Raw genomic sequence first — 12,605 nt, 5'->3', positions numbered from 1 at the left:
ACAATATAACAATAAACAGACACATTCCCTGCCCACCGCTAGCTCATATTCTAGAGGGATTTAATACCTGTCTCCCTTCTTCTGGGACAGTGAGCCCCACGTGGGACCTATCCTGTATCTACCGCAGCCGGCCCGCGGTTCGGCGCATAGCACATAGGGCTTAGCAAAGGCCGTAATTATTACTTCTATTATCAGTAGGACAGGCTCATGAGTTGTTTTTCCTGCGTCAGTGATGGCCGCTCTACGGCGAAATCATCAAAGTGAGCATGGAAGAAACACTTCAAAGACACAGCTTAAGCAAAACCTCATGCGGTAGAGCAGAGGAGTAGGCAGTGTCGACTGAGAACAGGTTAGCCTACCAGGCAGTGATGAGAAATGGGGTAACTGTCTTGGAACAATGGTTTTGGGAAAAGTGTGAGTCCAAGAGAGAGAACGAGAAACATCGCCGGACACGGTGGGTAACACATTTTTTAAAATGGCGATCCTCAGGGTGATCTATAAGGAACCGTCAGTTACTCACTGATATAACCAGACACACGCACGCGTCACCATCAGAAGCGAGAGAAAACAAAAGACTGCTGGTGAGCATGGCCTGACGGAAAGAGCGCAGGCTTGGGAGTCAGGAGATCTGGGTTCTAACCCTGACTCTGCCATCTGCCTGCTCCGTGACCTTGGGCAAGTCGCTTCACTCCTCTGGGCCTCAGTTTCCTCATATGTAAAATGGGGGTTTAATGCCTGTACTCCCTACTACTTGGATAATAATAATAATGGTACTAGTTAAGTGTTTATTACGTGCCCAGTACTTTTCTAAGTGCTGGGGTAGATACAAGTTAATCAAGTGGGATACAGTCCCTGTCCCACATGGGGCTCACTCTCTTAATCCCCATTTTACAGATGAGGTAATTGAGGCCCAGAGAAGTTAAGTGACTTTCCCATGGTCACACAGCAGATAAGTCGCAGAGCCGGAATTAGAACCCAGCTCCTTCTGACTCCCAGGCCTGTGCTCTAGCCACTAAGCCACGCTGAGATTGTGAACATCGTGTGGGACGGGGACTTTATCTGACCTGATGAAACCGTATCTACCCCATCGCTTAAAATGGGTGCTTGACAAATAATAAGCGCTTAACCATTATCATTATTATCAATATCATTATCACTGTTATGATCATTGTTAAGAAACTGATTACCTTCAGAACTATTGTTCCATCAACTTTTCCTTTCACAAGTACCCAATTTCTTTACCACTCAACCGTACTAAATCCCACAGAGCCTGACCTCGTATATCACTCCAGTACATAACCCGACTGATTGCATTTAGACTTTATTACTGACCACATCTATTTATTCTTCTTGCCAACTGAACAATGTCGACAACACCAAATCCCAGTTTGCTTCACAGTTTGCCGTAAGAAAGTCCGACTCACTGAAATCCGATGTTTTCAATGCGCTCGACAGAACTAGAATCAGTTGAGCACATTCGATCGTATTCATTGAGGGCTTACCGTTGCAAAGCACTGTACTAAGCGCTTGGGAGAGTACATCATAACAACAAACAGACACATCCCCTGCCCACGACGAGCTCTCGGTTACATTTCCTTCAGCCTGTAAGTAGAACAGGCCAATACATTCAATGGCGAGTGCCGCAAGGGGAAAGAGACGCTGACCAATTTCAAAAAAACTGGAACATCACTGATAGATAATGACCTCCCCTTGGGAATCCGACGAGCTTTATTATATGAGCTTTATATGAACTTTATCGATTATGTCCATAATTCTTGCCACTAATTATGGCTGTCATACTAGAACGTTTCTTTCCTTCAATCACTAATTCGGAATTATGAAGGAGTTATGAAGGAATTAGTGGACATTCATCCCTTCCCAAAGAGAAAATCTCTGCCACGTGCAGAAGCTGTGTCATTTTGGGAGTAGATTTCAGAGAATTCTTCCTTTGCTGCTGCATTTCTCAGAATTAGGCCTGGCTGATGGACTAATGGAAAATATCTTTCTAGAAATCAGAAGACATAGGCTTTGGTACCAGTTCTGCCCGTAGCTGGGTCTCCAGGGCTTAGTACAGTGCCTGGGACGTAGTAAGTGCCTAATAATAATAATTATGATATTTACTAAGCGCTTACTCTGCACAAGACACTGTCCTAAGTGCTGGGGTGGGTGGATACAAGAAAATCAGGTTGGACATAGCCCCTGTCCCACGTAGGGCTTACCCTCTTAATCCCCATTTTACAGATGAGACTACTGAGGTACACAGAAATGAAGTAACCTGCCCAAGATCACACAGCAGATGCGTGGCGGAGCCAGAATTAGAACCCAGCTCCTTCTGACTCCCAGGCCTGTGCTCTAGCCACTGAGCCAAGCTGAGATTGCGCACACCATGTGGCATGGGGAATTTGTCTGACCTGATAAAACTATACCCCATCGCTTACAATAGGTGCCTGACAAATAGTAAGTGCTATTCACTATCATTATTATCACTATTACTATTATTATGATGATCATTAAGAAACTACCTTCGGAACTAATATCCAATAAGCTTTCCATTCACAAGTAACCAATTTCTTTACCAGTCAGTCATATTAAATCCCACAAAGCCTGCCTTCGTATATCACTCCCGTACCTAACACGACTGATTGCGTTTAGACTTTATTACTGACGACATCTATTTGTTCCTTTTGCCAATTGAACCATGCCAACTAAGCCACCGTGCTGCTTCTCCCTCAGAACTACGCCCACAGCGAGTGCCCCCAAATACCAGATTATCATTATTCCCTTTTACGGGCCTTGGAATAAAACTTCCGAAGGTTCGGTTGCTCAAATATGGGGCCTAGAAATTTACCTTATCATTTTCGTGTCCTTTTGCCTGTGCCCCGTGAATTTAATTGGAAACAACTTCTGCTGCCATCAAGTGACCGTTTCTAATAACACATTGGAATATTTTCCTTTTCAAATCAGCTTGCTTCCTACAGCAGTTTATTCGGGGTCTAAGACGCTCACAGGGTCCACGGCGCAGAGCTGTGAAAACGCTCCTGCAAAGCCCCAGTAGAGGTTCTAAGTAGCAATCAATCGATCCATCAGTGGTATTTATTGAGCGCTTACTGGGGACAGAGCACTGAAGTAATTGCTTGGGAAAGTGCAATAGAACAGACTTGGTAGACACATTCACTGTCTCAATAAATTCACAGTCTATTTAGCATTCAGCATAAAAAGTAACCAAGGATGGCATGGGTCTGTTGGCATAATCGCCTCTTAAATGAGATCTGGGAATAACTCCTAACCCTGCTCTACGTTTTGTAAGAGTAATAATTATATTCTGATTACTAATAATACTAATTGTTAAGCATTTATCGTGTATCCAGCACTGTCCTAATCACTGAATGCTGAACTGAGCACTGAGGTAGGGATTAAGAGTTGTCCTCCCCTCTCACCCCCTACCCCGACCGAAATCCTCTGTCAAACTTCCCTCCATAACTCTGCTATGGTTTGCTCCTTCCCGGAGCATCCCCCTCACTATTGGAGTATCACGTTTCTCAGCCAATTTTTTTTTTTTTTTGGTATCTGTTAAGTGCTTACTATGTGTCAAACAGTGTTCTAAGTGCTGGGATAGGTACAAATTAATTAGGTCAGATATAATCTCTGTCCTGCCTGAGGTTCATAATCTAAGTAGGAGGGAGAACAGGTAGTTAATCCCCATTTTATAGAGGAGGAAATTGAGGCACAGAGAAGTAAAGTGATTTGCCCAAGGTCACACAACAAGCACATGGCAGGGCAGGGAATTAGAACCCAGATCCTCTGACTTCCAGGCCGGGATCTTTCCACGAGGCCATGCTACCAGCTTTCCATGCTCACCTTCCAGCGGATGCCTTGGGTAGGGACCTCTCCTCCTAGTTCCTTCCCTTCTGGACCCTCAAGAGAAACCCCACCTCCTGGTCCTGTCCAAATGGACCCTGGAGTGGAGATTCTTCTTGCTCTAACCATCCAGCCCACATTTCCCCACTCCTCAAGAAACTCCAGTGGTCACCCATTCGCCTCCACGTCAGACGGAAACTCCTCACCGTCGACTTGGAAGCAGTCGGCTCACCTGCTCCTATCTTATCTCGCTGATTTCCTACTACAACCCAGCCCCCTCATTTCACTCCTCTAACGCCAACCTATTTCCTGAACCTCCATCTCATCGATTTCTACCGCCGACTCCTCTCCCACGTCCTGCCTCTGGCCTGGAATTCCCTCCCTCTTCATATCTGACAGACAATTACTCTCCCTGAAGGCACATCTCTCTCACTCTCTCTCCCCTTCACATTGCCTTGGTACTCGAATCTGTACCTTTTTAAGCACTTGATAGTCACCTCTCCCTCAGCTCTACAGCATTTATGAACCTACCCGTAACGTATTTTAATGTCCGTCTTCCCCCATCTACGCTGTAAGCTCCTTTTCGGCTCCTTTTGTTCTCTTCCAAGTGCTTAATACAGTGCTCTGCACACAGAGGTGCTCAATAAATACTACTGATTGATTGGATACTCCTGGATTATATTCCAAAAATTTAAGTCAGGGATCCTATCTTTAACCCAAGAAGAAAAGCTTAGATTATTCATGTGATTAAAGCTAATCATAGATGAAGCTATCTGGTGCCTTTTTGGACAACTATTTTCTGATGTCATTTGACCCGGGTTCGAAACCTGACTCTGCCTCTTGGCTGCTGGGCGATATCGGGCAAGCCACTTCACTTCTCTATGCCTCAGTTACCTCTTCTGTAAAATGGGAGGGGGGAGGGAAAGACTGTGAACACTATGTAGGACAGGGATCGAGTCCAATCTGATTACCTTGTACCCAATACCCGCCCCCTGGTAAGGATAAAAACGGAATACCCCATCTGATATTTCACATGAGGTATTCTTCATTGTGAATTATCGCTCTACTTTTGGAAAGGGACTTTGGTAATAAAAGAAGGTTTTTACGTGTCGTTTGTGGTGATTTTCCTTTTATTCCAGTGATTCCCTAGTCGTTCCACGCACGTCACGGTCGCCATTTTCCTTCTTGGCCCACCCAAGATGCTTTCAAAGGAAAGTGCTAATGTCCTACCTTATGAAGTTCCTGAAAGCTTGAAATAAAACTACCATTTTAAAGCATACAGACAGAATGTGATGTCTAAAGGTTTGGTCTGAGGCTGGGCTCACGGTATTGTGAAAAAAAAAACTGCGGATTGTTTTGAAAAGAAGCCTAAAAGTTCTACTTGCACTCGATTCCTAAAAAAAATTGGCTGAAATATTGAACTACTCTTACAGACAACCTCGGGCCCAAATGGGCAGAAATTATTTGACTATTGTCATTTTTAATAATCCCATGTCGAGAGCAGTCTGGGAGCTTGGATAATTATAGTTCGAGGTGTTCTGCCAATACGGCACCCGTCCCGGCCCCCTTGGATGAAACGCCGCAGCTAGAGGAGAGAGGTTCACCGGATATGTATTTTCCCTGCAGCAAACCCTTTGAAAACCAGTCATGCTGAAACCAAGCTCTTGGCTCTATCCTCAAGATCGGAGAAAACAGAAAGGACTGCAAAGGTGTCTAGGGTGTCAACCATCAGGAGGATATTTGATCTGGCCAAGCGACGGACGAAAAGATCATCTCTTCTTCCGAATGAGGTTAAAGTCTGTCCACAGGAGTCGATGAAACAGGTTTTAGCCAGTCATCAGGCTTATTACCGATTCAGAGGTAAGCAAACCATGCAACAGCGTGACTCAATGGAAAGAGCCAGGGTTTGAGAGTCAGATGTCATGGGTTCTAATCCCAGCTCTGCTGCTCGTCAGCTGTGACCTTGGGCAGGTCTGCGCCCCAGTTACCTCATCTGTAAAATGGGGATGAAGACTGTGAGCCCTACGTGGGATAACCTGATCTACCCCAGTCCTTAGAACAGTGCTTGGCACTTAGTGCTTAACAAATACCAACATTATTATTATTAACAGAAGTAGAGGTAATAATTGCGACATTTGTTAAGCGCTTATTATGTGACATCCACTAAAATAAGTGCTGAGGTAGATACAATATAATCAGATCCCACAAGCGGCTAATAGTCTAAGTAAGCGGAAGAGCAGGTAATAAATCTCCGTTTTGCAGAAGAGGGAAGTGAAGCGCAGAGAAGTCGAGGTCACGCAGGAGGTACACGGCAGAGCCCAGATTAGAACACGGGTCCTCTGACTCTACCACAGAGTCGGGCTGCTTGTAGAAATAGTAATATCAGTGATAGGAATAAAACAGCAATAGGAATAACAGTACTGTTGAAGAAGCAGAAGAAACTGTAATGGAAATGATAGCAGCGAAGATACTATTTCTCTCTAGACTGTCAACTCATTACGGTCAGGAAACATATCTGTTCTCCCTCCTTCTTAGATTTGAACCCCGGGCAGGAACAGGGATTGTGTCCAACCTAATTAACATGTACCTACCCCATTGCTTAACACAGTGTTTGTTACCTAGGAAATGCTCAAGAACTACCACAGTTATTAGGGGAAAAGGTTTCGAGAACTGAAGCAGTTTTGCCGGAGCCCCTCTCGGAAGCGAGGAAAAGGCTGGGAATGATCGTTCTATTCCCGTCTACTCACCTAGATCTCCTCCTCCCTTCATCACCCCCTAATAACTGTGGTTTTTGTTAAGCGCTTACTGTGTGCCAAGCACCATACTAAGTACCGAAGTGGATACAAGCAAATCGGGTTGCATACAGTCCCTGTCCCACGTGGCGCTCACAGCCTCGATCCCCATTTTACAGATGAGGTAACTGTGAAGGGGGAAGGGACTTGCCCACGGTCACACAGCAGACATGACTGCGTGAATATATCTGTTTATTGTTATATTGGACTCTCCTGAGCGCTTAGTATAGTGGTCTGCACACAGTAAGCACTCCATAAATACGATTGAATGAATAAATGTGGCGGTTAGGATTAGAACCCAAGACCTTCTGACTCCCAAACCCATACACCATGCTGCCTCTCACTATGCCACGCACTACACTTTCAGGCCTTAATTTCACCTGCGTGGTACTCCTTGATTATCCTTCCTTTTCCCCTCTTTACACGTGCATACCGCTGCTCTTAGACACTAATACCCACATTCAGAGACACTGAGCCTGTCCCATCTGATTAGCTTGTATTTCATTCATTCATCCAGTCGTATCTACTGAGCGCTTACTGCGTGCAGAGCCCCGTACTAAGCGCTTGGGAGAGTACACTACGACAGTAAACGGACACATTCCCGGCCCACAAGAGCTTACAGTCTGGGGGGCGGGGGAAAGACAGACAGTAATAGAAATAAATTACAGATATGAACACAAATGCTGTGGGGATGGGAGGAGGAAGAGCAAAGGGAGGGTGATGCAGAAGGGAGTGGGAGAAGAGGAAAGGTGGGGCTTGGTCTGGGAAGGCCTCTTGGAGGAGATGTGTCTTCAAGAAGGCTTTGAAGGCGGGGGAGAGTCATCGTCTGGCAGATTTGAGAAGGGAGGACGTACCGGGCCAGAGGCAGGACGTGGTCTAGGGGACGGCGGCGAGACAGGTGACATAGAGGCAGAATAAGAGGGTTAGCCCTAGAGGAGCGGGCCTGGCGGGCCTCCATTGCATAGTAGAGCGCTCAGCAAATAGAGAGCCGTTAGAATACACAATAATCGTTTCTAAAAGGCTCAGCCAGAGACGTAGGGAGCTTCCCAGCTTCCACTGTTGAGCGTTCTGCCTTTGCAGTCTGCCAGGAAGCAGTATGGGAAGCTTATCGAACCTTTCTGGACCGGATTCCTAACAGCGGTGAATACCAGAGCTGGTTGAGTGCCTGCCAGCAGGATACCTTCTGTATATTCGATATCGGAAAGAACTTCAGCAACTCTCAGGAGCACCTGGAATTGATTCAACAGGTAAGGAGGAAAGTTTCTCTTTCCTTTCTAAATGGGAGGAATGGCGATTCCTCCCTCCGCCCGGCCCCCGGACCTCCCCCTACGTTTCAAAGCCTTTACTGCGTAAACTCACTGTGGGTCAGACAGGAGATACGTGGCAGTGTCAGGATTAGAAACCAGGTCCTCTGACTCCTAGACGCTTGTTCTTTCCACGAGGCCATGATCCTTCTAGTCGCAATAGTAACAGTGTTGTTGAAGAAGTAGGATTAATGGTATTAAATAATAATACTAACTGTGGTGTTTGTTAAGCACTTAGTATGTACCAGTCACTGTACTAAGCGCTGGGGTTGATACAAGCTAATCAGGTGAGACACAGTCCTCGTCCCACATGGGACTCCCAATCTGAAACCCCATTTTAAAGATGAGGTAACTGAGGCACTAAGAAGTGAAGTGACTCACCCAAGGTCACACAGCAAACAGGTGGCAGAGCCAGGATTAGAACCCAGGCCCTTCCGACTCCGAAGCCTATGCTCTACCCATTAGGCTTCGCTGCGCTCCCCTGGGTCCAACCTGATTTGCTCATTTCTACCCCAGCACTTAATACAGTGTCTGGGACACAGTAAGCGCTTAACAAATACCATTTTTAAAAAATGGGAAATGCAGTGGGGGTGGGGGAGATCAAGGTCAAAGCAGGAAGAAAAACAGAGGTTGAGTCACTTCTGATTTTGAACAATAATGGTTATAATAATCACAATGGTATTGTTAAGCACCTATTATGTGCCAAGCACTGTTCTATGCACTGGGACAGATATAAGTTATCCAGGTTGGACATAGTCCCTGCCCACATGATGCTCATACTCTTAATCCCCATTTTCCAGATGAGGTAACTGAGGCCCAGAGAAGTTAATCAACTTGCCCAACGTCACAGAGCAGACATGTGGCAGAGCCAGGATTAGAACCTAGGTCCTTCCACTCCCAGGCCCATGTCCTTGTCATAATAGTGACCTTTTTCTCCTTTTTCTTTTCCCCAGCGAGTGAAACAGAGAAACTTCCCTGAGAGGTAGGTGGGTAATCTTGACTTTGTCGAAAAATGGACTTATTAGTGAAAGCAGGACCTTTAGTTTAGAATTGTAGTGACTTTGGTGACTGCCGCATTCCAGTTATTTTTGTATTCCCGTTCCACATCATGGAATTAAATAAGGAATTGACAATCAGCCTAAGAGAGACTCAACAAGGGATGTATATGCTAAACGTGTGTAGGCAGCCGATGAGGGGGTAAGATGGAAGTAGAGATTCTCCATTTTGAGCATCAGGGGGAAGAGGGAATAGGGGTTTTGGCAGGAGTTTGCAGAAGTTTCCAAAGCTAGCAGGACCAGAAAAGCTAATTTGGGGAATTTCAATCCTGCTTGGAAATTCTTGGGTTTTATTAGTGAGCTGGGATGAGTGAAGCCGAGCAGCTCTGTGGGGTGAAAGCTATGTCTCTGCCCCTACAGCTGGAAACTCTCGGAATCAATGGCCCCCAAAACTCTCAAGATCTATCTATGCACGGTAGGATGAGAGCAGTCCCACATTATTTGCTCGTCGAGGCCATTTAGATGAGCACACGATTTGCTTTTTCAGATAGGCATAATTATCCTGATAATCAGAATAAGATATCCTAGGAACAATTGCATTTTTGACATTTATTATGGAATGTGCGTCTGTTTTGAATTTTATACCTCCAACTGTGCTGTCACTGAATTGAGGTGCCATTTACTGCACCTCAAAGAAGTCCTGAAAAGTCAAGCATGAAAATCAGCGAGTGAACAAAGTCAAGGGAGGTGAATGCTTCAGGAAAATGGAAGGATGTCACGCTGGCTTTTTTTGTTTGCTTGTTATCCCTCCTATTAAGATTATCTCAATACTTAGAACCACGATGATGATGATGGCAAAGGCCTTAGTATATGTCAAGCACTGTTCTAAGCACTGGGGTGGAAACAAGATAATCAGTAGGACACAGTCCCCGTCCCACGGGGGGGCTCGTGGTCTTAATCGTCATTTTTCAGAGGAAGCGACTGAGGGACAGAGAAGTCAAATGACTTGTCCCAGGTCGCAGAGCGGATGAGTGGCAGGGGCAGGATTAGAACCCAGGTTCTCTGACTTCCAGGCTCTGGTCTTTTCACTAGGCCGTGCTGCTTCTTCCGTTATGGGACTTAAAGAGCCCAGTTGGGTGTGAAATTAAAACCAAAAAGAATCTCAAGGGTAGGGGCCTAGTCTTCTTGCAGAAATTCAAAGCCGAGTCATCGTAAGAGGAAGAAAGGACACAGTATCAATGATCATTATAATAGTGGTCTATTTATGGATAGGATAGGATATTATCCTATCCTTTGACTCTGCTGCTTCCCTTACGTGGAATTTAACGTCTGCTTCCATAGGATCGAGTCTATTAGATTGTACCCTCCCAAGTGGTTAGTACAGTGTTCGGTACACACCAAAGGCTCAATAAAGACCATTGACTGAATGGAGCACTTACTTTCTGCAGAGCACTTTACTAACTAGTCTCTGCTTCTAGAACCCAATGCTGCATTCCCAGTGGAAGCGAAGCTGACTCGTAAGAAGTGACATCGGCTCTTTGTAACGATTCCTCAGAGGGGATGTCTTGGGGATTTTCCTCTCTTTTCACGACAGATTCCACCTCGGAAGTCCCGAGGTGCTTCCAGAGGTGTCAGGACTCCTACCCTGACAGGGATCATCTCCCTATGAATTCGAATGCCAATTTAACCGAGTTTTAACTCTTTCATCTGTCACCTCTATTTGGTTAGCAGAAAAGATGAAAAGGCTCCAGAGAAGACATCAGGGAAAAATCCTGAAGAAACTGGCGTGCTTCCCACAGGTAAAGGGATCATCTGCTCGCATTGGAATCGCCTGTTTTGCACTCTTTCGCTGACATTGAAACATGAACTAGATAAATCGATGGTTTGGGGAATGCAGCAAAGCTAAGAAACCGATCATGACGGCCATCCCATCGAGAAACTCATTCGTTCAATCGTATTTATTGGGCTCTTCCTGGGTGCCGAGCATTGTACTAAGCATTTGGGAGAGTACTACAGTGGAATATGTAGTTGTTTTCCAGGGTTGGCATTTTCTGCCACCTCCAGTTCCTAAATTTATTAGTAAAGAAATCTTTTCGGGCGTAAACCAGGGACAAAGAAATGGACTAGCACCGGTCCATTGTAGTGACAGAGGAATTTTTGGCAGGAATGTCTGCGTTTTGGTAAAGGTATGTCCCTTCAGTTTGAAGGAAACAGCCAAGTCATTTTACAGGATTATCTGACAATTCTCTAATGCCCCCTTTAACCATAATAATTGTGTTATTTGTTGGGCACTTTCTGTGTATAAGTGCTGTACCAAGCGCTAGGTTGGAGATGCATTCCCTGTCCTTTACGGGGCTCACGGTTTAAAAGAGAGAGAGAACCGGTATCTAATCCCCATTTTACAGATGGAAGAAACTGAAGAACAGAGAAAAGTTATTTATATAAATGTCTGCCTCCCCTCTAGACTGAAAACTTGTTATGGGCAGGGAACTTATCTATCAACTCTGTTGTACTGTACTCTTCCAAGCGCTTAGTACGGTGCTCTGTATGTAGTAAGCGCTCAATAAATACTATTGAATGAATGAATATCGGTGATGATGATGATGGGTTGGGAGAGAAATACGTCCAGGGGTTCCTGCCAGTCTGGCTGGCTCACGTTATTGGCCAAAGTATCCTAACTATCAGAAAATCACAGATTTGTGATCATTAGCCCTGTTTATCCCAAAAGCTACTCCAAGTAGCCTGGTAATTGACCCAGGTAGTAAAACATAACTGGGGATAAAACAGAAAGAAGGGAAAACCGGCTTGAAGCTTGAAAATTTTTCATTTATGAATGAATTTGAATAGATATTCCTAAACTGGAAGCAAGCTTCCAAAGTTTTGTTAAACTATGTAGTTAACCTGTTCTCTTGCTGTTCCATTCATTCATTCAATAGTATTTTTTGAGTGCTTACTATATGCAGAGCACTGTACTAAGCACTTGGAATGTACAATTCCACAGTGCATTCATTATATATGTTTATTTTTGGTTTTGCTCATGGTATTATATAAGCACTTATTATGTGCCAGGCACTCTTGTAAGCGCTGGGGTAGATACACGTTAATCAGATCAGATACAGTCCCTGTCCCACATGGAGTTCACAGTCCAAGTAGGAGCGAGAACAGGGATTGAATCCTTATTTTGCAGATGAGGAAACTGAGGCCCAGCGATGTTATGTAGCTTGCCCAAGTTCACACAGGTCCTCTGGATGGTGATCGGTTGGTTGTTGGGCTTGAAGTGTTGACCGCTAAGGCTCACCAGTGCAGGATCCTCTCATAAAACCGGTTTTGAAAACGGGTGAGGGTTCAGTCCTGTTTGCTGTAGCTGAGGCCTCAGAGAGATTCTTCTCTAACAGTAATCATTGTTATGGCATCTGCTATGCACTTATGTGTCAAGTCCTGTTCTAAGCCCTAGGGCAGGTTTGAGACAGTAGAAGAAAGCAGCCAGAATCTCCTTCTCCATGTGCCCCACAACAGAAAAAAAAGGCCCAGAATAAAGGCAGTAGCCCCCAGATGCCACTAACTTGCCCAATGTAAGAACAGTGAGTGGATCTGAGAATCTTCCCTATACTTTAAGACTCAATCCACATGATCCTTTCAATACTCTTCTTATATCC

The 12,605-nt window shown here is 45.1% G+C and overlaps 1 protein-coding gene across 1 annotated transcript in view; it reads left to right on the top strand.

Moving 5' to 3' along the window:
- The first annotated feature begins 232 nt into the window (after positions 1-232).
- Positions 233-12,605, top strand: part of IMPG1 (interphotoreceptor matrix proteoglycan 1) — a 58,754-nt gene continuing 46,381 nt past the window's right edge. Inside the window, exons 1-5 of the mRNA XM_039914864.1 lie at positions 233-260; positions 5,485-5,718; positions 7,731-7,897; positions 8,908-8,936; positions 10,681-10,748. Of these exons, the coding sequence (XP_039770798.1) occupies positions 233-260; positions 5,485-5,718; positions 7,731-7,897; positions 8,908-8,936; positions 10,681-10,748 (526 nt within the window). The remainder of the gene's footprint in view (positions 261-5,484; positions 5,719-7,730; positions 7,898-8,907; positions 8,937-10,680; positions 10,749-12,605) is intronic.

The sequence above is a fragment of the Ornithorhynchus anatinus genome, chromosome 19 (genome assembly GCF_004115215.2).
Source record: "Ornithorhynchus anatinus isolate Pmale09 chromosome 19, mOrnAna1.pri.v4, whole genome shotgun sequence".
NCBI lineage: Eukaryota > Metazoa > Chordata > Mammalia > Monotremata > Ornithorhynchidae > Ornithorhynchus > Ornithorhynchus anatinus.
The sequence above is the reverse complement of the archived record's forward strand: the minus strand, read 5'-3'. Positions and strand labels throughout refer to the sequence as shown.